The 23,689-nt window shown below is 36.5% G+C and overlaps 1 protein-coding gene across 6 annotated transcripts in view; it reads right to left on the bottom strand.

Moving 5' to 3' along the window:
- Positions 1–23,689, bottom strand: part of EXOC2 (exocyst complex component 2) — a 114,081-nt gene that overhangs the window by 56,037 nt on the left and 34,355 nt on the right. For 4 of the 6 annotated variants that reach the window (XR_004841475.1, XM_035890564.1, XM_035890567.1 and 1 more), the window contains exons 10-15: positions 21,043–21,161; positions 16,647–16,694; positions 9,354–9,479; positions 5,325–5,449; positions 1,182–1,250; positions 772–929 (exon numbers count right to left, since the gene is read on the bottom strand). Coding sequence is in view for 5 of the 6 variants with exons in the window: in XM_035890564.1 (XP_035746457.1) it covers positions 772–929; positions 1,182–1,250; positions 5,325–5,449; positions 9,354–9,479; positions 16,647–16,694; positions 21,043–21,161 (645 nt within the window). In the remaining variant the exon portion in view is untranslated. The remainder of the gene's footprint in view (positions 1–771; positions 930–1,181; positions 1,251–5,324; positions 5,450–9,353; positions 9,480–16,646; positions 16,695–21,042; positions 21,162–23,689) is intronic. The other 2 variants (XM_009634998.2, XM_035890566.1) reach the window with 2 other exon arrangements.

Raw genomic sequence — 23,689 nt, 5'->3', positions numbered from 1 at the left:
CAGATAACGTAACTGACAACACTGGGAAAGTGTTAAACAGACTTGAGAACAGGTATGTATCCATCCACAATAAGAATACCTATATGTGATTATAACCCTTTCTTTTCTTCCTCTGTGCTTTGCTTGTTACCTACTTTGAAAACTACACATAAAAAGTACAGTATCATATCCAGGTATTACTCAAGTTTCCAAAAGATAATGACAATTCTTGTATCCTCCACAGAAAAATGGAAGTGAATTCTGTGTGTTAATGAGACATTTTGTAATTAATGATGTGCACATTACTAAGTTTATAAAAATATCATTATAAGCAGAATGACATTATAAACAGGAGTATCACCCTCCATAAAGCAACTGTAAAAGTAAATTATGATTTGAAAATGATACACCCATTTTTGCAGAGATGGGAAGATGTGTAGCAAATAAAGCAGATAACTGCAATTGCTTTCTACCCTAAGGAATCAAATCCTGTTTCATCCATGGAGTGTCTATGCTGTGCCAGGCAAATATTTTATTAAAACGTTTTCCTAAGGTGCTACAGAAAAAAAATTAATATATCATTACATAATAAGGCTATATCATGGCGCATTATTAATTACACTTGGACATAGAATCCTAAATCTGTCATAGGTAATGCTTTTGTAATCCTACTTTTGAAAATGTTAACATTCTCACTACTCAGGGTATTTAACATAATAAATAACGCAATTTGTCTTAAACCACACATATTCCAGGAATAGCATCATTTTGTAGGTCCACAGGTCCATTTACCTTACAGTCTGGATAACATGTGTTAGCCACTGGCCAGAAAGTTCAGATTTCATCTCCCAGCCACCATATTGTCTTGATTCTCCTTCTCTCAGGCTGAATGGAAGCAAAGCTCCTCGGATAAGTTTTACCAGAGAATGCATCACTTCCTGAATCATTTTCTGCATCAGAATAAGAGAAAGAAAAATCAAGCAAAAAGCTCTATCAATGTGCTTAAGCAGCCATGTACTTGCTACACACAACAGCTTGGAATGTATGATTTACAGGTGGCTCCACATGGTAGAGAGTAGATAAGGAGGAGGCATAAGGGCACACAGACAATTTGAGAAATCTGATTTTCAAGGTGGTGACACTACAGTATCTTCCTATGAGGGACAACTGAAAGAATGCAAGGTTTCCCCCCCATAACTTACCTTGAAATCGTTTTGTCTTTGCCTAGCGTTTTTCTTTGATCTTTCCATTTGGCCAGATTTTTCAGCAGTCTTGTGAAAATGAGAAAATTGAAAAGTGTAAGTAAGTATCTCAAGAACCACTGTTAAAATAATTCTGAAAAAGGGGGTTTCAAAGTGAAGGAGTGAAAACCAATGAGTTTATGATGCAATTATAAAAACTAACTCATGGCATCTCATAAGCAAAGACTATATATATATATATATATTTATCAATAGCCTCTACCTACTGTAGGTTAGCGTGCTAATGTTTAATTCTGAGGAACAACACTTACTTATGACAAAGTCAGAGACAAGCATAAAAGAATAGCTCAAGCAGTACGAACTTCATAAGGTCAAAATATTCTCACTGCAACGTTAGTGAGAAGTAAAACATATATAGTCCAACTGTGCATAAAGTTTATATGAAGAAACTATTTTCTCGGCATGGAAGCTGCCCAGAGAAGGACATAGATGTGAAGTGGGAGACACTTCTTGAAATGAGGGCAGTTTGGAACTGTAACATTTGAGGGGGACAGTTGAGGGGTTTTTGTTTGGGTTTTTTTTTTTTTTTGAACAGCATTTTGTTGACAATGATTTCTAAATAGTCCAACTAACTGTAAAAGAGACTCTGCAAAATAATCATCATCTACATGGACAGTTTGCTTCTTTGAAAACTGAGGAACGTGCGTACACTTTGCATGAGACAGTTACAGTTGAAGAAAAACATGGTTTGACTAATAGTCTTCCTGTTTGTAGGTCTAGCCTTCTGTGGAGTCTACTGAGAACACAGTAGAGTAAATTATACCAAAAAAGTTATTTCAAATACTCAGTTAAGAGTAGATGTAGAATTTTATAGTTAGAAGATCTTATATTTTATGTATGTACAGCAACATCTACTGGACAAGAAGTGCAATAACATGACAAGAGTGTTCTCAAAGAGAATCAGTTTACTTTCAAGTAATTAATTTGAAATGCTATATTTTTCAAACTCCCTCTTTAGCTAAAGCATTTCAGATTTTTAAGGTAAATTAAATAATTTGAAGTGAGCAAAAACTGGAGAAAAATAAAATTCATTAACAGTTGTGGAAAATACATAGCTATGCGACTCTCGTACTTTAAAGCTCTGAATTATACTGTTTCAGACAAGAACAACACTCGAGTTATTGCTGCATATAATACCCATTTCTCTCTTCTAATGCCTTAAAAAGAAAATGAGCTGTATTCCTTTAAACCTCAGGTATCAACTTAAAATTCACACTGTTTTGCAGCTAAATTAAAAAACAACAAAAAAATTCACAGATCTTTGATTTTTTTTTTTTTCTTTCTTAGTGGTTTTGCTGAAGACCAATCTTAAACCTTTCCTGCACAGACAGACCAAAACTATCTTGTGGTAAGACCAACGGTTACTACTCACATATGCTACTTCACCTAGAGTGATTCAAAGAACTCCACTTTTTAAACTGTTGAAAATACCACGTAAATCTTTAACTGACAATATTGTAAGGCATATAGCTAACCTTTCAGAACTAAAAAGGACATCCCTCAAACCCCTACAAACTGAACAAGAGAAAATAAATATAGCTTGTTATTCTTATGTGGGAATTTTCTTTCCACATTTCTAAAATGTCTTGAAGACTTTAGTAACCTAACTGAAACAACCCTCTATACCATTTTCACAGGATTTTTTCTTAAAAAAAAAAAAATGTTGCAATCACCTTGCTTCCTGAATGACAATAAATAACAAGCAACATGGTAAAAAAAAAAAAAATTCTTCATGGAAAACTAAAATCTGCATGTTTTCTGATAGAAAAACATACAAGCCTTGAGTCTCGAATGTGATGTGGTGACAGATATTCTTAGGTGCTCCAGAAGTCTTCTAGCCTAAGTCCCCTCCTCCCATTCTTCCTCATTTAAACTGTGGCATGCAGAACACACAAAAGGAACAGAGGGCACCATCCCTCCTCTCTCCCCAAAGAACCTGGGGGGTTTCCATAAGGACCAAAGGAGCAGAAGAAATCAAATGTATGTGGATTAATTTCTTACAAACTCAGAATCTGGCCCAACAGAAGAAAGGTAGACGTACCTTAGATACTAACAGGAAAACTACCACCTCCTCCTCTTTTTTTTTTTTTTTTAAATACATGGAAACAATGTTTTGTTCAGACATGACATAAGATCACTGCATTTTCCACTTGCAGTTATTTTCATAAGCAGAATTTCTCAACCTTGTTTACAGTTCAAGTTTCTGTTTCTCTAGAAATTGCTTTCTTTTTCATTGTGCTCAGAGAAAAAAATCATCATAACTTAACAGGTGAATTTGTAAAGTCTAATTTCCAGTGGTACTGTTGTCAAACATAAAGGTATCAATTCCCTTATGAAATTAATTATTTTTGTGAAAGTCAACAGTACTAAGACTCATTCTTGATTCTACTTCCTTCACTGAATGTTATGAGTAAATGTCATACCTTTCTTTTGATTTTATCATGTAAAATGAGTATCACGAATATGATACAGAGCTATAATGCTCTGTATTTTGTGTTCAACGTATAAAGGGCTACAGTACCTATTACTATCATCACATGAAAATGTTATATTGATTTACAGACAGTGACAATAAACAGAATGACCTCTTGAGAAATTAATTCTCTAATTAATCAGAGAAAAGGAAACAAACTTCCAAATTTCCTTTTCCCAAGGTTAATTTACTTTCTACTAAGGCCGCGAAGAATAGTAGATTGCTACAGCTGTAGTTCTGCTTTAGGGATGATTTTGTAGCAGAATACCATAGCTATGATGACTTAAGGATTTAAGCACAGCAGGACACTGTAATCATGGCAGGATAAAAACAATCTCAACAAATTAAGTGACATAGCAACAGTTAAACAGAGAAGTTTTAGATGCACAAACTTTCAGGTTCAATTTAAAAATTGATCTGAATAATATGCATGTTCAAAAGCTTGCCTGTTTTTTCATCCTGCTCTGTGTTATCCCAACTGTCTATATTTCTTTACAGACCGTGTCTTCAGAGTTTTTTAGGACCCAGAACAGTGAGTCTAAACTCCACTGAGCAAGATGATAGCTGTGTAGACGAGGTGTGAACTAGTGCCTTATCACCTGTTGATGGAACAGAGAGCTGCCTTGCCCTACACTTTAATCATGTGTTTGTCAGACTTGCTCCTTGGGAATATGCCAATACAGTTCTTCTGGAGAAGAAACACCATGGCCTGAGGACCAGAAGTGAACTCTCTGTAAAACATAATGTAATTCTTTGACCAAATTTTAGCAATAGCACAAACTCAAAAGCTATTTTATTTATCTGGTAATGATTATGATGGTAAGTGATGGTAAGCTGTATATGACGTATATCAAATTAATTATGAAATGTATCCTTTCAGAATCTGTTAATAGTGCGCACGTGAAACTGGTATGTCATGAATCATTACTCTTCTTTTTCCTGCTTCCTGGATTATCAACATTATATTTTATTTACATAATTTGTAAGAAACAGATCATGTGAGCAAGAAGGACTAGAAGCACAGGTGATTGCAGCTGACTACACTTCCAGACTAGACTCCCTACAGTATGTCTGCGTACACTACTCTGGGCCTTGGTCATTTTGCGACTCTGGTCTAGAAACTATCCTCACTTCCAAATACTTAAAGCTCAAGAAATGAGTACTCGTGTTCCAAAGAAAAGAAATATTTTTTTTTTCTGTATGACTTTGTCTTTTACTTATCTCTATCCTTCATGCAATTTGCTATTTCTTCAGATCACCAATGAAGGGCTGCTGGCCAGCTATGAGTAAGAAGTGAAACTATACAGATATTGACTCCAGCATCTGGAACACACACAGACACACCACTAGCAGAGTTCTAAGTAATTCCATCGTATGCTTTTATTCTTTTAAAAATAAACTGAGGAGTCTCACTTCTATAGGTTAGTACTGCAACAGAGGTTACTAGTCAAGGTAGTGTGTTTCAAATGTGTAAGAGTCTACTTATTGTTTTATAAAAACCCCTCTGATTAAAATAAGCCCAGTCACTTCTTCCAGTGAAATATAATACTTCAAACATAATTACTAAGGAGCTTTGTTACTTAAAAATCACTATATAGAAGAATCCATACCTCACTGAATAAACTTCCATTCACATAAGAAATCCAGAGCTTCCAGAAGTTGGGCAGCTGACTTACAACAAGTTTTGTCAACTTTTCAACAAACACAACTTGCTGAGGAGCTTTGTATCGCCAAGCTAAAAGGGGGAGAGGGGATGGAAAAAGCAAAATTAAAAACCTTTGAATTAATAATAAAAAACGTACTACTAGCTTGCCACTGCATTTTATTACACAAGTGACTATATAGCATATATATAAAACCTTTCAGGTAGGAGTGGAAAAATTTGAAGCTCAGTCCATATATGTGTACACAACTGGAATACACGCAAGCCCTTTCTTCTTTTCTCATATGCTTACAAGGTACCAGCATTATGACAGTATATAAAGAATAGGCCCCTTTGTAGGCGTATCTAATGCAATCCATGTAACAATCCATTTAGCCAGTCTTCTGTTTTCAAACCATTCTAAAAGGTAAAGTAACACAAAAGCAATCAAGACATTAGAAATTTCAAATGAGGTGGTGATGCTGAAGAAACAGGGCTACTAGGATATGATGCTAGTGATTAAGGCAAACAATGGGAACTAGAATATCTGCTTTATTTAAAGCTCAAAAAAATTTCCATTGTGGCCTGGGGCGAGTTGCCAACCTCTCATCTGCATTTCCATTTGTTTGGTAAAATCTTTTATCTGAAAAACAGGGGAGATTCCAACATTTTTCTTAAAACTCAATAAACATATCACTACATATATATTGAGATTCTCGGATGAAGGACACAATCACGATGAATAATATCACAGCATCTCTCACTTCATAAACCTACTTACACTCCTGGTATACCGGCTATTAAAAACACATCACGAAAATAGCTTACATTTTGGCAGCAGGTAACTTTTCTCAGTTTCTTATCAAATGGGGCAAAGTGAGGTGGAGGGGGAAGGTAAAGAGAAAGCTGAAAAGGGGCAGAAGGTGCCAATTAATACAGAAAACAAAGGAAACTTTGTGAAATACTTTTCTATAACCATCTGCCCTCTCCACGGAAACTTTATTGGTTATGATGTTTTAACAAAACAAGGTATACAGATAATATAACAGTGATAAGAGACTTGTATTTCAACTCAAGAATTGGAGTCCACTTTAGAATGTTGGGAAAAAGAACAACATTTAAAGAGGTCCAAATTTGTTGGATTTTTTTTTTTTTGGTATGAACTCTGGTATTTTATAAATGATAACATTAAAAACATCCTACATAACTCTGTGGAAAAGCAGAAAAATGTTGTGTGAAATTGCATATTTTGTCTTCAATCTGTTAGGGAATATTGCCTACACAGAACCGGAATTCACCAGTTAGGCAAAAATAGCTGCCTAATAGCGTGTTATTTAGCTAGTAAGCTTCACCAGAGCCTCACTATTTTCTTGTGTTGTTAACTAGTAGTTTTGAATCTCCTTGAAGCGCAGCATGCTTTCAGCAGTACCCATTTGTTGAGGTGGAGGTCAATTACTGGTCCATTTCTTTAGCGGACAAATAAACACTTGCCCTACTGGAAATATTCTTTTTCCTCGGGGCCAAAAGGTTTAGGGATTCTGGATTAGTATTTGAACATTAAAATAAATAAAATAAAATAAAAAAAACCTCACAATGGAAGCCCAAGATTTGGAGAGAGACTCTGACACAACTGAAGTTTAGCTCTGCTGATAGTGGTGCAGCTGTTTAAGAGGCATGAAAACTTCACAGAAGTTCAACCAGTAAAGCTCATAGTGGGGACACAGATCGGGTGTCAGAGCACTGTATTTGCCAGCTTAGTTTAAGACTGTCAGAGAACTGGTCTAGACCCAGTAGCAGAAAAACTCCTCTTGCTAAGATAGGCTGTGACTATGCCAGGAAGTTGTGCCAACACTGCTATAGCAACAGAGGCTCTGTAACACTATCAAACCCCAAGCTCTAACAAAAAGATTTCAGCTCCTTTGAGAAACCATCTCATCTTTGCCAAAAGCTCCAGCACCAACCCAAGATTATAATCAGGGATGTCTGTTCCTAACTGTAAACACACTGCCAAGATTTACTTCACATATGAAATTTTTTTCTCCTCCAGGAAGCATACTTCAGGTCTATTGCAGAGATTGCCTTAGTCCAGGGTCTGCAGACAGTAGATATTTGTTAGAAGAAGCTACTGCACATCACATCAAAAGGACATTCTAGCCATAAATTCAGAATATTTTCATTTTTTTTGCTAGAGAAAGCTCCAATCTATGTTAAAGCAGGAACTCTCTTTTATTCTATTTATGCTATTACAATCTGTGCTATAGCATCCTAAAGATACAACTAGAGCTATTGTTTACATATTCTCATGAACATATGCTCAAACAAGAGCTGAATGTTATTTGAATGCTGCAGTTTCAAATTCAAAGTGATTTTTTCAAACAATCTCAATCATTGTCAATCACATTGGGGGAAAAAAAACCCCCACACCAAAACCCCAAAGATGCTGCTCCTTGAATTTGCTAAAAACCCAAGAGGATGCACAAGCAACCTGAAAACAGAGGCCATCATGGCATATTTGGAACAGCAGCTCCTGCACAGGTATCATAAGTGGTTGATTTACTTTGGCTCTCCACTCGGAGAAAAGCAAGGATGGTAGAGCTTTCAACTGTTCGCAAGCATGCAGTGGGCACATGCACCTAAATACCAGTGAACTCAACTCAAGGAAACTCATTCTAACTGTAGGGTCTTTGTGGTGAATTGGGCTCCTAAGGTATTATGATGCTCTGATCCTCCAGTTTCCCTTTGCATCTTTGTTTAAACTGTGGGCTGCAGAATCTGCAAAGCTTGCTGAAGATGTATCTTTTCCAGTTTGTAAAAGGTTATGAATCCATAACTTAGACTCTAAAACCAAAGATAACCAATGGAATTGAAATTGCCGTCCGCGGATGTAACTATTTAAGCAGAGACACATGCAAAAGAATTCAGACGAGGAAAAAATACACCGGATTTTGGATGTTGCTTGCTACGTTAAGTGTGGCATTGTGTATTAGTGGATGGTATCTAACAACCAGTAATTTACTGTTTTGCTCTGTAACACTTGTTAATCAACTTCATGCAAAGTGTTGGGCTGAGAAAGGACAAGGGCAACAGTAATACAGTAATGTAATTACTTGATATAAATCTATATTTTGAAGAGTCTAATTTGTATTTTGAAATGCAAACATTCAACCTCAAACTGTGATGCAGTTTAATGGTCTTTCATGTAAAGATACATTGTGGCAGCAGAAGCATATACAATTCTCATTATGCTTCATTCTATGGTCTTGAAAGATACCCTTCATTCCTCTTCTTGCTCAAAAAAAAAAAAAATCAAGATATTTATAGATGGTTTTTCAAGGAACTCCACAGAATTGGGAGAAGAGCAACATCAAAGCAGAGCAAAGTCAGAAAGCTCTTCATAAAAACCAGCTTTCTGCAAGAAAGTACTTTGGTAAGAAGTGACGTATCCTGTGATGTCATCACTGAAAGACTCCCGAGATCAAGTTGTTTGTACAAGTGTGTTGAAGACACTTACGACACACAAGGGCTCAACTGGTTGTGGACACACTGCTAGAGCTTAGTCACATGCTTAGTTTCTCGGTTTACAGAATTAGAGAACAAGGGCCAGCTATGTGAAGTCACAGAAGGAGAAAATTAAGTAGAGCCACCTGAGCTAACACACACAACAGGTATTACAATTACAGCAGCAAAAGGTGGTAGGCAGTAGGTGGTTACGTATGCCAAAAAAAAAATAATTCTAGTTTTGTAGAAAAAAAAGACTCTTACCACCTTGCCTACATTTTAAGAAGCAGATTTCAGTTATGAACTGCTCTTTGCTTGCAAAAAACCACAGAGGACCTCTTTAGTACACACTAGTAATGCATGAAAAGAAAGAATTTTATTTGGTAACAAACCAAAACAAACACACAGAATGTGGGTTTTTGTTTGGGTTTTTTGACTACACCACACACTGGACATAGGGGACTGCAGCTTTGTTTTTCCAAATAAAACAGATGCCTACCATCATCACGACCAGACTGAAAGCTGCTGCCCCTTTTCAGTGAAGCAGTTTGACTGAGGTGGCCAATTGGTGATGGACGCACATCACTGTCCAGGTCTATCATGGGGCTGTGGAGCAATGAGTTGCCTAGGGAGAGGGGGAAAAAAGTTATAACTGTTTTGCACATCAACTGACATGAAACTGCATTTGGAATTCTAATATAATTCTGAAGTGATACAAGACAAAAGTTATCTAGCAAAAACATTCTTAATCTTGCTTATTTAGACTGCCTGTTCATCTACATCAAGACTGTTCAATACCACCACTATTGACTCCTGCAGCAAAGCCAAAACCACAAGTACCATGTGGGAAATATTCTTTGGTCTGTACGTTTCTCTGTTTTTACTTTAATTAATACCCTACAATTAGTTGCTTGAAAGCCACGGATAAGTATGTATTTATGCCATTAGTGACATGGCACACTGGTGTATGTCTAAATATACTTTTCAACAGCAGCAGTTTCTTGTGCCTCCAGCTGAAACAGTTAAGGGCAGAGCATTCAGCTACTACTTAGCTGTTTGACTTGCGCAGAGTTCAGGTAGAAAGAATCCATCCATCATGAAGCAGATGAACTAACGTCATTGTATGCTTGTGCATGTCTGTAGAACACTGCACACTTACACATATCCACAAACACACAAAATATTTCCCAGTGAACCAGTTACTGTAACCAAATAATTATTTTTTTTCTTTGGGTGCCTGTCCATACGTAGGTCACTATTAGCAAGTTCTAAGTAGTGATCTAACCTGATGGAGGTGGATACTTGGAGCCTAACGTATGTTTTGGAAAACAACCATGTCGTAATGAACAGACCATGATGATTTTTTAATGTACTGTAAGACTGCCAATATTGCTTTTAAAGTCTAAATTGCTGCTTTATGCATTTCACCATAGAGATACATTTCTGAAAGGAACCATCAAAAATTATTTCAGCATTGGCCAACTGAGTCGTAACAGCTAAACTAAAATTAGTCAAAATTCACAAAATAATAAAACAGTCCAGGTTGGAAGGGACCTCAAAAGATCATCTAGTCCAACATTTCATGAGAAAGGGAGCCTGGGTGAGATTATCTGGCACCCTGTCCAGTTGAGTCTTGAAAACCTCCAGCTATGGAGACTCTATCACATCGCTGGGGAAGTTGCTCCAGTGATTGATTGTTCTCATGGTAAAAAAAAAAAACTTCTTTCTTATGAGATGAAACCTCTCCTGATAATTCATGCTGAATTTTGCAGTGAGAATCTCAGTGTTTGAGTTTATGTGCCTTGATCATTTCCATCAATACTTACGTTCACTTACAGTAACAGGAAGGCCACACAGTAAGAGCACCAGCTGCAACATTGTAATACTCAGACTCGAGAATAACACAAAGTAAAAAGGATTTGAAGAATATTTATTCTGAATTTATGCTGCTGTCAGACCAGTACGGCAGTAAAGATATACCTAGTCACTTTACTTCAACAGCTGGGGCTTAACGAGCAACGTTAAGTATTGTCAAACTTATCGCAAACTTCCAATAGGTGACAGTATTGGGTTTTAGTTCCTTTTGAAAGAAGCTGCTCTTCCCACAATTTTTTTTAACGGCTTTTAAAGAGATTTCCTGTGGCCTTTCAGTGTGGCCTCGCTGAGGCATTGTCATTATCGAGCTAACGGTCGGTCCTCCATTCATCTCATTACTGTTCACATTATAAACCACCTAAATAAATAGATCCGTTTGCCATGTAGTTCACTGTCGTGATGGACACGCTGCATTAGCTGACTTGGTGAACCCACCTGTGCTATCTTTAGCCTGTACTATGATTCTGTCAACTATTTAAATCCTACACCACTTAGTAAAACCAGCTAATCTTTATGACACCTTTAAAATTGATGAGTTTTCAGCAATGTGGACGCTGCTACAGTGATTTAAGTGTATTATCCACCACAGAGGAGTTCTATAGCGAGTTTGAACAAGAATTTGGGGAAAGACTCTTCCTTCTGAATGAACTAAAAATACAGAATAATAAGGAAAACACCCTAAAGCTATCAACTGCTTTTAAAGTAGGTATATATGCTGCAAGTACAAATAGTTAATTATGGACACACACTACACAACCGCCCATGTAACAGAGATCTGTGTAAGGTCACATATCTTCTACATCTACAATTTAAACACCTATATCTTTAAAACATATCTTAATTATTACAAATTTACAACATTAACTTCTGTGAAAACATTCCAGCAAGCCTGCAGAATGAAGTAAAAACAAAAAAAATTTCTTCCGCTCCAGATTGGAAAAAAGCACACATTCGATACCTTACAGAGATTCTACCCAGAATAAGAAGAAAATCATATAGAAGACCCTGAGAAATTGTAAGTGCTTTGCATAGCTCTTGAGCTTCCGTAAGAATTTGACTCTCAGGTTCTACATACCTGCATTTTATTTAGGTGAAAAAAATTGTACGCCAGGGACAAATGAGAATTGTCTAAGGCATTGCTAGTTAAAACATATACTAAAAAAAAACCTAAACAAAAACCCCAAAGTGCAGCAATGCTATCTTCACAAAAACTACAATTAGAAAAAGACACGATAGGCGAAACTTCCTTCTTTGATGTCTTTGCATAGAATTTAGGCTCTCACCCTTCAAACGCCTTGTTAATACGAGGAATTTCTTGTAAACAGATTGTTTCTAAAAATGACAGTGCCAATTAAGCCTTAGAATTAAGAAAAACAGACACACTTACCAAAACATCTTAATGTGAATTAGTTCAATTAAAACCATTTGCCTGAGGTAGCTGAAAACCTGAAAATTCCGTATTGCTGCTGATACACTAACCCCACGCCGCCCAAATGGTTTATATATTCACCAGTAACAGAAAACATGTAAAGAATACTCTCTTGTTCCACCAGAAAAACCACATCATCAGTTTGCAGCCGTACCAGGAAAAGAAAGTTTAACATGAACTAATTTCTTAATTGGTTGTCTAGCATTACAAGCAAGTATAACACAGCAGCAGGGAACTACAACAGCACATATACCCTCAGGACTAATAAACATCTGGACTACATTAGCAAAGCCGATTTTGCTTTCACCCGACCAGAAGATAGCGCTTGAAGACTGCACACTAATGCATAAATCTTGTAAAAAAGTGAGAGTTAACTTACAAACAATTTTTTCTCCCATCCCAACTTGTTCCCTCTCTGGAGCCAGCAGCTTAAATTTAGCAGCATAATGTAATACAATGGATTAATATTAGTATGGAGTGTAGACAATAATATTTATAAACCTAAATAAACTACCCAAATAATAATTTACTGCCTATTCATTTTTTGATTTGTGTACTATTTCTACACTCCTAGATCCTGAGCATAGGATAGCAACAATCTAAAGTTTCAAGAAATTAACTTTTTACTGCGTTAACAGGTTTTAAGATGTTGTCTAAACAGCACGAACAATACATTCCTGGCAGATCTTAATATTTTTAAAAACTATACTGCAACTTTGAAGTCACAGAAGTATTTTTTTCCAAAATACAGCATTTACATGGAGCATATCTGTCAGTGACTCCAGTGCCAAGTGTATATTTAACCAAGGAAACACAAGAAAAATAAATGTACTACATTCTCTTCTTCTACCAAACAGTCATGACAAACCAGAACTATAATTTAAGCCTTATTACATTTACAACTGTAAAATCATGAGAAGATAAAATAAGAACTTTTAAGGACCTTAACGTTGCTTTTTTTTTTTTTTTTTTTTAAAGGATTTTACTGGGTTTCAACTTTTTGTGCATGGATTTTTTAAAGGTATGTAGAATGAAATAAAAGCATTCAGATACTGTGTGAAATATAAATAGTTCAATGGTTTTGTTCAGTTCTCTTCTGCTCTAATGCAGTAGGATCCCACCAAAATAAGGACCTGAAAAAATAAAAGAACGCAATGCTTTTTGAGGTAGTTTATTTAATTTGTGCTTTCACTTTCTGTAAATTAAAAGTCACCTGTGCTGACCCTTAATTGCAGGTTTTCTCCAAGTTTATCAGCACTGGAGTTGCTACAGGGTACTTATGTGCCTACAGCACCTATGGCTCCTGTACATACCTTGACCCCATTTTTTTGAGATGTTACCTGCACGCAGCATGTTGCGGCTTCAGTGAAAAAGACAACTAACGTGAAGTTTGCCTAAAATAGATTTTTCCATGATCTGCAAACCAGTCAATTACTTAAATCTTCAAACACAGCTTTACTTTCTCATTTAAAAACTATTACCAAACTGAGTGTAAAAAACTTTCTACAATATCCATCGCTCCACAACTCTGCTCGTGTTTCTTCCCCTCGCAGTCTGACAGGCGGAGATTTCTCGTGGGAGTCGCACATCTTTCGCCTCCCTCTATAACCCAGCCTCAGCCACTCTGCAATTCTGCCAGCTCGGTGCATCACTTACATGACATTCAGCTAAAGCTTTTTATGAAAGCTACTGGTTAATCAGGGGATAATATACCACTAGTACTTTTTGCAGTGAGAAAGAAAATTGTTAACAAGTGACCAACCTCAGGCTGAGTAGCATTTTTGTGCTATTTTCCACACTAAGTCAAACACCAGTCATTACACAGACTACGTGTATATATACAGCATATATATGAGCAAGATTAAATTAAAAAAATAAAATAAAAAAAAAAAAAAAAAAAGACCCTACAGATGTGCAACCAGGTGAATACAGTTACTGTATTCTTTCATCCATTATGTATCTTACAGTGAATTTTCTCACAGGCTACAATAGTGAGGGAAGGCTGATCTATAGCCTCCGGACTCTCTGAAGGGCGGCAGACTTCCTTACCACCCTTAAACACCTTTGAACATTTTTTCCTGTGCACAGCGGGCCCTTGTCCTGTGCTACAGCTTGACCACCCACTGTTGCTTGTTGACCAAACACACAGTGCCGGGAGCCCGCACCGACACAACCAGGACAAGATTCCTTTCAAGGACACCGCACTGAGAATTTCAATGTCTATGCAAGAAATTAGGCAAGCAGGAAAAATTACCGAAAAATTAACCTGCTCAACAGATGAATGACTGCATTTTATTCTTTTTTTTTTTTTTTGAGTACTTTTTCTTTCTAACCTTACATTTATTAGGAAACTGAGATTTTTAGATGATGAAGAAGAAAATAGGTTGTATTTCTAGCAGAGATGAGTGCAGAAGATTAAAATTGCTGCACTTGATGGAAAAAATGTTTCTGGAATACATTTTAAAATGAATGCTTTTTTAAATCTTAAGGCTAGCCTTCATTATACTAAACATACTTATAATAAAATTATTTTTCAGTTTACCACAAAAAGCGTAATTGGGCCTATTATTTCTAGTGGTGTTCTAAGCATTTCACAGCCTGAGGGTAAGCCTTATTGTCCGTCCTACAGGCCAAAAAATACTGCAGTGAGAGCCAAATGTTTCAAGTTCAGCACATAAATAAAAATGACGTCATTTTACTAGCACTAGCTCCAGTGGACATTAAGATCATCAGCAACTTTGGAAACAACCCGCTTTTACTTAATTGCCCAAATAAGGACTTAAAAGACTGGAGCAGACACCAAGGTAAAATTCTGGCCACAGAAGTTTAGCACTACTGAACGTAAAGTGAATCTTTTCAATTTTGATTATAGACTACCTGTGCTGCTTTTTAATCACAATATTTACTGTCTTTATAATACTTCATATATTATTTAATTTATAATACTTTAAATAATTTTTAAAGTATTATATAAGATAAGAATGCCCCCTGCACTTCTGAACATGTCAGATTCTACCAAAAATTCTAAATAACAGCAAAGTTACAGATAGAGGTGGTGAAACAGGAAAAGAAATCCGATGCCAAATTTTGTACTGATTAATTTTTTTTTTTTTAATTAATAACCTATTAAGGGTTTGCTTGACATCTGCTGTCAAAAGGGTATTTCTGCTATGGACAGGGGATGTGGTTTAGACGCGAAATGGCTCCCAGCTGCAAGAAGTCTTCTTCCAGATGTACAGTAAGCAAAGGCAATGGAAGAGAACCAGCTGCTAGGATAACAAATTGAAAAGGCCCTTTTGACACAAGCCTTGCTGGCCTGTCTGATCTAACAAAGATGGATCATTCATTGCAAGGTGAATAGAATCTCAGTGTGGCACAGAAGAGCAAGCAACATGGTCTACGCATCCATCCCTCTCCTTCACACTACATACAGCTGCTGTTACTCTGGCACAGAAAAACCCTGCATAGCTTCTTTACAATATCTGGAGAGCTGTGCATCATACTTTTGAGTGCTGCAAAACTTGTATTTTTTTCCAGCAATAAGAACTACAACAAAAATCACAATGATTGCACTAGTATACCCCGGTTTTGAGAACTGTCTCCATGTTGGGAATTTTAATAGGTTGTATAATATGTTTTGCAACCCAAAGGGCAGCAGAAAGATCACACGACAACTTTGTTAATGTTTCCATTTACAATTTTAACAGGCATTAACAGATAGCTTATTTGCAATAATGTTACATAATATCTCAGGAAGACCTGTTAAGAAATGAAGACTTTTTCAGTCAGTTTGATAACTGGATTAGAGTCCCTACCCATTTTAGTCAAAGGATCATGAACCTACTAAGCCACTATTAAAGTCTAAGCAAATAACCACTGTCCACACAGAAAACAGTCTTAACCTCCACAGCTTCTTTCCTTGATACTCATGTAAAGAATCCCATTGCTTAACTCATTTTGGCTATCTGCCCAGTGCCCCAGGCAAATTTTAAACTAAACCTCATTTATTTACATTTATTTTCATGTCATTTTATGTCATTATATCCCCCATGTTTCCTGTACTCCAACAAGTCTGGGAAGCATAAACCCTAGTGAAAAACTACAATTATGCCCCAATAATAGGGGAATTGCCAAGTAAAGTTAAAAATTACAAATATGAAAGCCATAATTGAAGGAAGCCATTTACTATCCAGGTACCAGGTTTGAGAGTCCCCAGACTTCTACAAATCATAAGTTCAAAATTCAGAGGAAGCAATTCAAACTTTAACCAATACAAGGCATAAAATAGCAGCACAATTCCATTTCTCATTCAACCAGCTTTTGCTAGAGATTTAAGAAATACTGCTTTGAGTGAGCATAGTGCTCTTCCATGTTAAGCCTTATATTCATAGCCTTCAAAAATGCTCTTTTTCCTGTCTATTCAGTCTCACGCATCTCCTTCTCTCTGACATATCTAGATACTAAGTAACAGCAGCAAACCGGCTTTACCTACTTCAGGTCCTTCCAGTGGGCAGCAATAGTGGGATGCAATCCGATCTATAAAAGGAATCCATCAAATGCTTCAGGAAATAGCTTCATAATCATAAAAAAAAGTTTAAAAAACCCCCAAGCAATAAAAGAGCACAACTGCCTATTCCATTAGTAAGGCAGATAAACATTACATAGAAAACAAAACGTTAATAAATCCATATATTTACAAGCATTACTACATCAGCAGAGCTAAAGCTCCAGCCCATTGCATGTGGGTCCTGATCTACAGCTGTGCCATTAATGGAAGAATCTGACCATCAGGTAAGCAGGAGAATTGCTTAATATAAGGACATGAGCACAGGAGCTTTATGATTTGGGCATCCCCTGTACTGCCTCATGCTTCTACTATGACTTTGGCTGTGCTGTTTGGTCTCTTTGTCCCGGCTGCTCATACTTCAGAGCAGGAGAAATTTTGATCTGCTATCATATATGCATATTCACTCACTCCTTAAAACATGTGGGCTTGGATTCCAAAAGTTTCTTGTAATATATACATCATCTGCCTGCATTTTTTTTTAACCTCACAAATGAGGAAGGTCTCCTATGGGTATACAGAGCAAGAGATAGATAGGCTAAAAGGCAATGATGGGTAACAACAGCCTGTTTAAGACTGAGGGGAAACAGTACATTAATACACATACAGGGAAATTCCTCAAGGGAAACACACTCCGAAATGCTGCTGTAAAGTACTTCATATACAGGACTTGAGAAAATTCCCCATCCTACTTGTACCTGTTGAAATAAATGCAACCAATCAGCTAATGATCTGATTCCTGCATCTTTTACGATTAATAGTTGTTAATTAAAATCAAAGGAAACATCAGTTGAATAATTTGTTGTTTGTAGTTGTCAGCCTTTAAGCCACACTACCAAATTATCTGATAAAGCTCAGCACAGCTCGATATACCTTTCAGTTTTTGGAAATAATAGTAACACAAGTTGGATTTACTGAAAACAGGCAGCATTTGAAACACATAGGATTTCTCCTAGTAATATCCAAGCACAGAGCCTTTTTTAAGCTTTTCATGTGATAATACTACTGAGAGTGAAGGATTCACATTTAGATCAAAAATACATACTTAGGTATAAAACTGAAATAAACACATATTTAAATACGTATCTAATAAGCAATTTTCTGGTAGCACTTTCAACCACCCCAGCATGTATATTAGCTCACTCCACTCTTCAACTATTCTTAGGAGAGCCTAGAAAGTACAGTTATTAACAAGAGAGCAATCATCAGGCAAAGATAAGGAACCTACAGAGGACGTAGAAAAGCAGATTTACTTCTATCAACACTGGGGATTTGTCCTGACTGCCATTACTAGTGGCCTGAATGAGATGATACATCACTAAATCTCTTTAAAAAGATAGGAAAGATGCTATTTCTAGATAAGTAAATTATTTCAGTTGTAATGACTAAGGGTCAACCTCCTAGCAGTATGGAGACACTGGAACAATTTTGTCCCACTAAGAGTACAGTGTCGGCTTGTCATACCAGTGCCTGAATTTGAAGCGAGTTCTCCTTAGAATTCATTTAGGTTTGGTTTTTTGCAATTATTTGCTAAACAAGCTATGTTAGCCTTCCCTTCCCAAATACATCATACCTAGCAAATAAATTCTTTGAGAATATTTGCTGTCTCACAATCAGCTACAAAAGTCCTGTTCAGAATGTCTAATAGAGTTTTCAACAAAGACATTTCCAGGTAAGAAAAGCAAAGGCTTTCGTCTAATTGCAAACCCATTTTGGGTAGTAAAATTCATGTGTAACGACTCAGGGCACAGCTTTGCATTGAAAACTAATCAAATAGCAGCAAAATGCTTTGACACAAAAACCCCAGTTAAAACCTGAAAAATTGCGCATACTTGCAAAAATAGATACAATCCTTTAAGTTTACTACGCTAAAAAGCTTTGACTCAGTCTGTTTGAACCCACAGATTCACAGTCAGCAGAAGAACTAAGCTAAGAATAGATAGAAATTGTTGGTATGTTCAAGGTGGTACTGTAATTGCTGTCTGCTTATTCCAGCATCTGCAATATGAAGACTACCATCTGCCAGAAACAATGGCTGTTATCCCTGTTGAAAAGGGAAACCTAGAAAAAGATTTAATGCCCTTTTCATTGGAGTATCAACGTTATAACCCACCTTTTCCTCCAAATGCTTGATATATAACATAATCTTTTTTGGAAGCGTGTTTTAAGTGGAGGACTTCAATGTTTGAAAATTTATTAGTATTCTCTCCTAAAAATAGCCTGTGAATTTATGAACATATAAACCACATTTATGACTTATTTAAGTTGACTGGATTCCTCAAAGTCATGCGTAACCAATTTGATGTCTACGAGAAAAAGCCCACACTTTTCCTGTGTGAAAAGCATAGATCTATTAAAGTAGATTAAAATACATTCCATGTCTCTGATCACAATCAGTATCGCTCTACTTGGCAGTTAATACCAGTTCTTCCAAGTTTTTTTTTAATCTTTCTCCTGTCTGGTATATGCCAAAATTAAAGATCTATGGCAAGGAAAAACCATGTTTAGCAACCTTCCTTTGTCCTACTAGATACCAAGTGAGAAAATCCATCAACTAGGATCAATTCTTGAGTATTTTACAATCTGTACAAAAACTATATTAGGAAGGACCACATAAAAGACTGGAAGAAAACTACTGAAATTTGATGAACTATTTAATAAAAGTGGTAATATATTAGCATTTGTTTCATATATGCACTAAGTATTAACTATTCATACATGCATTTACTGGGCATTCAAGTTATTTAAATTCCCTCTTCTGTGAGCCAAACAAAGCTGCTAACATAATACCCCTTTGATATTAAGGCTGAGGTAAGCAGATTTTTTGCAAGAAAAACACCAAACAGGTTGAGATTTTCAAGACAGGCCTAGGAATTTAGACACATTTTCCATTCATTTAGTGGAGCCTGCAGATCAGAATTATATAGACTACTAAAACAAAAAAATCTTGAGCACTTCATATCTTCGCGCTCCTATTTTTCTTGCCAGGAAGCTGAAAGATGGCTACATAACATTTTGCAAGTGAGTGGAGAAAAAGATATCTTAGAATTGTTAACAGTGGCTGTTTTTACAAGTGAGTTTTGGTCCTCATAGCTGTATGTTGGGGTGGTGGTTGTCTCAGGATTTTGACTAGGAGGGAAGTTGGGGAGGTTTTGGAAGTGTTCTGAATTTTGACCAAAAGGCCAAGAAACCAACCTGGTGTTCCAGCTGGTCTCACAGCACTCCACACCATGTTGTGGAACAAAGATGGTCTGTGCATGCCTTATGCTAAAACTTACTGACCTCACTGTCATATGCGATGTGCCCTGTGAACTCTATTCGTAACCTCTGCTACAGAGAGTTTAAGCCTCCTGCAGCAATTTTACAACACATTTCTGCAGCAGTTCCAATTCAGTAAAGTTTCTGTGGTTTCTCAGAAGAGAACACATTATTTGGTTTCGGATATATATGCACTAACACTAAACATGGGAGTTATCTATAAGCCAAGAGAGGCCAGATTCCAATATGCCTACTCATTTCAGAAATAACAGAAAGCTCGATAAGATTTCCTGAGAAACAAGGCACTACTTGTCTTTTTCTAATCTAAAAATCCAGTTTTCAGATTTTACTACTAGAAATGCCAGGCCAATAGCCTCCCACTGATTCCCTTTTGAAAACACACTAATGTGATAGATCATGTTAACTGGCAGCTAAGTTACTGCCACAGGTGAAAACAATACCTATGAGCATGCATTTCTTTGAGGAACAACACTGGCAAAGTCAGAGACAGAATACAACTAACTATTCACATTGATCTTAATATAACATTGTCTAAATATCTGATTTGTCCAACTCACAGGTCTGGGCCTGAACAGTGTAATCTGAATTTTGAAACTGCACACGAACACAGAACAAGAGAACACCATATTATCTTTCACTGCATATCAAGAAATTACACGTTATTCCACTATGCCCCAATGCCCTGCATATCCATATACTAATGGCATATCTTGTGACAAAGAAATCTAACCAGCAGATTCAGACAACAATCCAAACTTCACAATAAACTTCAGATAAATGACTGAAATTTAATGCTTTTCCCACGTAACGAGCTTAAAAGTTATAAGTTAAACAAAAAGAAAACTCCAACTGCTGTTTTGTTTTTATAATAGAACAGAGAAAAAAATACGTCAGTATTCAACTTTGTAAAAAGCTATCAAAATCGATAGAAAAAAACCCGCCAAATATCATTTGTACACTAAAACTTGTCAAATAAAAAGCAATGCCAAATTCCAAAGTGTCAAATATATATATATAAGAAAACCAAAAATATATCCTTGCCTTTCTGTTCCTTAACATAGCTCTCCTTACAGTTGTGCATGAGCTGCAGAATCCACTGATGTTGAGCACCAATGCACTGCCAAGCAGGGTCCCCAGGCGCATGAAGATCAGAAAGATATCTGTAAAACCCAGTCCAAAAATCACAGCTCTGACTTTACACACTGAAGGCCTCATTAAAACAGACCAAAGATGTACTAAGAAATAATTTTTTTTTCTTGTACATGATTTTAAAATCCAAGAATAGTTGTTAAGATACTCTCATACCCAATGCAAACACAAACTTTGCATTCTCCTCATTTACTGAAGCAAATTTCCATCAAAAAATCTTGTAGAATAAACAAAACCATACATATTTAATATCACATTAATATGTATTTTCAGTTATGCCTCTAGTAAAGTACTTGGGAAACCAAGCTCTTTATCTGCCAAGGTTGCAGTTCAGTACTTCATGTTTCACTTGGAATCAGTGATGACATCTCAAGCACATAAAATATGGTATTTTTCTTCCCACTTTATATGTCCTGATTGTATCATCATGTAAACCTAACAAGTATGTACAGAAGGAATTAATTTTTGGCAGCTCATTAATTTTAGCACAGTATGCACAAACAAATGTAAACCAAGCTCCTGGTTGTTTTGGTTTTGTTTTGGTTTTTTTTTTGCATTAGGATGTGCACACACAGTCTGCAAAGAAAAAAAAAGGGGGGGAGGGGAGATAATGAAAAGGAATGGGGCTTGTAATACACAAAAGCAAAACACCCTCTGTCTTTGGGGAGAGAGGAGTATTAGAAGCCTGCTGCTGTGATTTCCAAGAGAACACAGTAATATAGTCTAACATATGGCATTCAAGAGTATCTGACAACAGTACTTTCAAAAGAGTATTTTCAAAAAGCAGTGGCTACTCTACTGTTTAACGTACTCCATTACATTCTGAGTTAATGAGACTAAGACAGATTCAAAAATTCAAGATGCTCAAGGTGAAGTACATTGATTTACCGTCTTAAGCAGTACAGGGGATGCTCAACTCCTTCACAAAAGCTGCATTACTCCAATAATACCTAATGTTAGTTAGGACTGTGTTGCAAAATTCTGTCTTTGAGAACTGTCTGCAGTACTTGAACAAAAAAATAAATTGTCAAAGTAGGATTGGTTGGATGGATGAGAACATTGCACAACCAACCATTTTGACAGGATGGCATTTATAACTTTTGAGCTCAAGTCCTTCCTCAGTGTTAAGCGGGACTTTAGTCTTTGCCTAGACACAAAATAAAAGAAATTACCACTGGTCCTGGAAAAAATACATCTATTTGGCTGTTAAGTGATATGGCAAACTGTTTCTGAACAGTATAAAATAATTATTAGTGTAAATACCATAATAAAATGAGAAGAAAATATGAATTGAAGCCTAATTATAAACACTGAATATCTGAGGGGGAAAACCACATTATTTCAGGTCTTACTCAGCCTTAGACATTGAAGACGTATAAAACAACATATCAAGGAAGAAAAAAACCTCATAAAAATAGCAGGTTTTACACAAATAAAATCCGAATTGTAAAATTTATCTCCTCCTAGTTGAAGTGCTCTGAAGAAGGCTTTCTTCACACCTTGCGTCCAGAAAATTTACACTTATATACTTCAGCGTATCTAGAATAGCAAAACGAATTTAATCGCTTTGTATGCTGGGATTCTGTTAATTCATTAGAACTAAATTATTCCATATTTGTCCACTCCCTGGTCTCCTTCATTATACTGTTCTACACGTGGAATGCGTTCGGTAGTTACATTAACACAATCTGCTTTAAGGTAGGCTGGGATATTTTTGAAGATTCAATACTTCAAGGTAAGGGGCTAGAGAAAAAAAACCAAAAAGCACACCACACAAAACCCCAACCATCCCACCCCCCGCAAAAGAAACAACCCCCCCCAAACCCAGAATCAAACACATAGCACATATACAATTCTGATGCTTCTAAAGAATCCTTAGAAGAGGTGGTAAGACTTGGCTTAGATAAAAAAGCTGCTCTTTAAGGTTTTCAAGACTGACATAGAAATAGCACCTTCTTCAGAGACACAAAATGCTTAACTACTCACCTTAAAATATAATGCCAATAAATAGGCAATATTTATATAGGACCCAGGAGAATGAGAAGCACCTTATATAAACATACACTGGCCACTGTCCTCAAACTAACATAACGTAAAGGGACCCAAGACACCGATACCACACTTAGTCCTGTGCGACTGGGCCTGGTGAGCATACAAAACATTGAATATCTCACACAGGTGTCAAAATTTTAAGAATGCTTCTCGCACAATGCATTTGGTCTACATCTTTTAAGATAACTGAAAAAAGCACTGAGAATGTCAAACCACACGAGGAGCCCTAGTAATGTCCAAAACTCAAAAGCTTTCTAAGTAAAGCCGTCAAATGTTCCAGAGCACTGTCAAGTTTGGCTCCAAGGACTGTAAAGCAGGTTAAGGTCTACCAGTAGAAGAAGGTCTAACCAACTCATATCAGTATGCATACAACAGACTTTGAAATCAGCTTTGTGAATGACAGAAATATCTAGGAATTTCAATGAAAATTGGTAAACTGGTTCATATTCATGAAATATAAAGGAAATACATTATTTAGACTGAGTAA

This window comes from Egretta garzetta, unplaced genomic scaffold (assembly GCF_000687185.1).
Source record: "Egretta garzetta isolate BGI_Z169 unplaced genomic scaffold, ASM68718v1 scaffold283, whole genome shotgun sequence".
In the NCBI taxonomy this organism is placed as follows: domain Eukaryota; kingdom Metazoa; phylum Chordata; class Aves; order Pelecaniformes; family Ardeidae; genus Egretta; species Egretta garzetta.
Note: the sequence above shows the minus strand (reverse complement) of the source record. Positions and strands in the feature narration are given on the sequence as shown.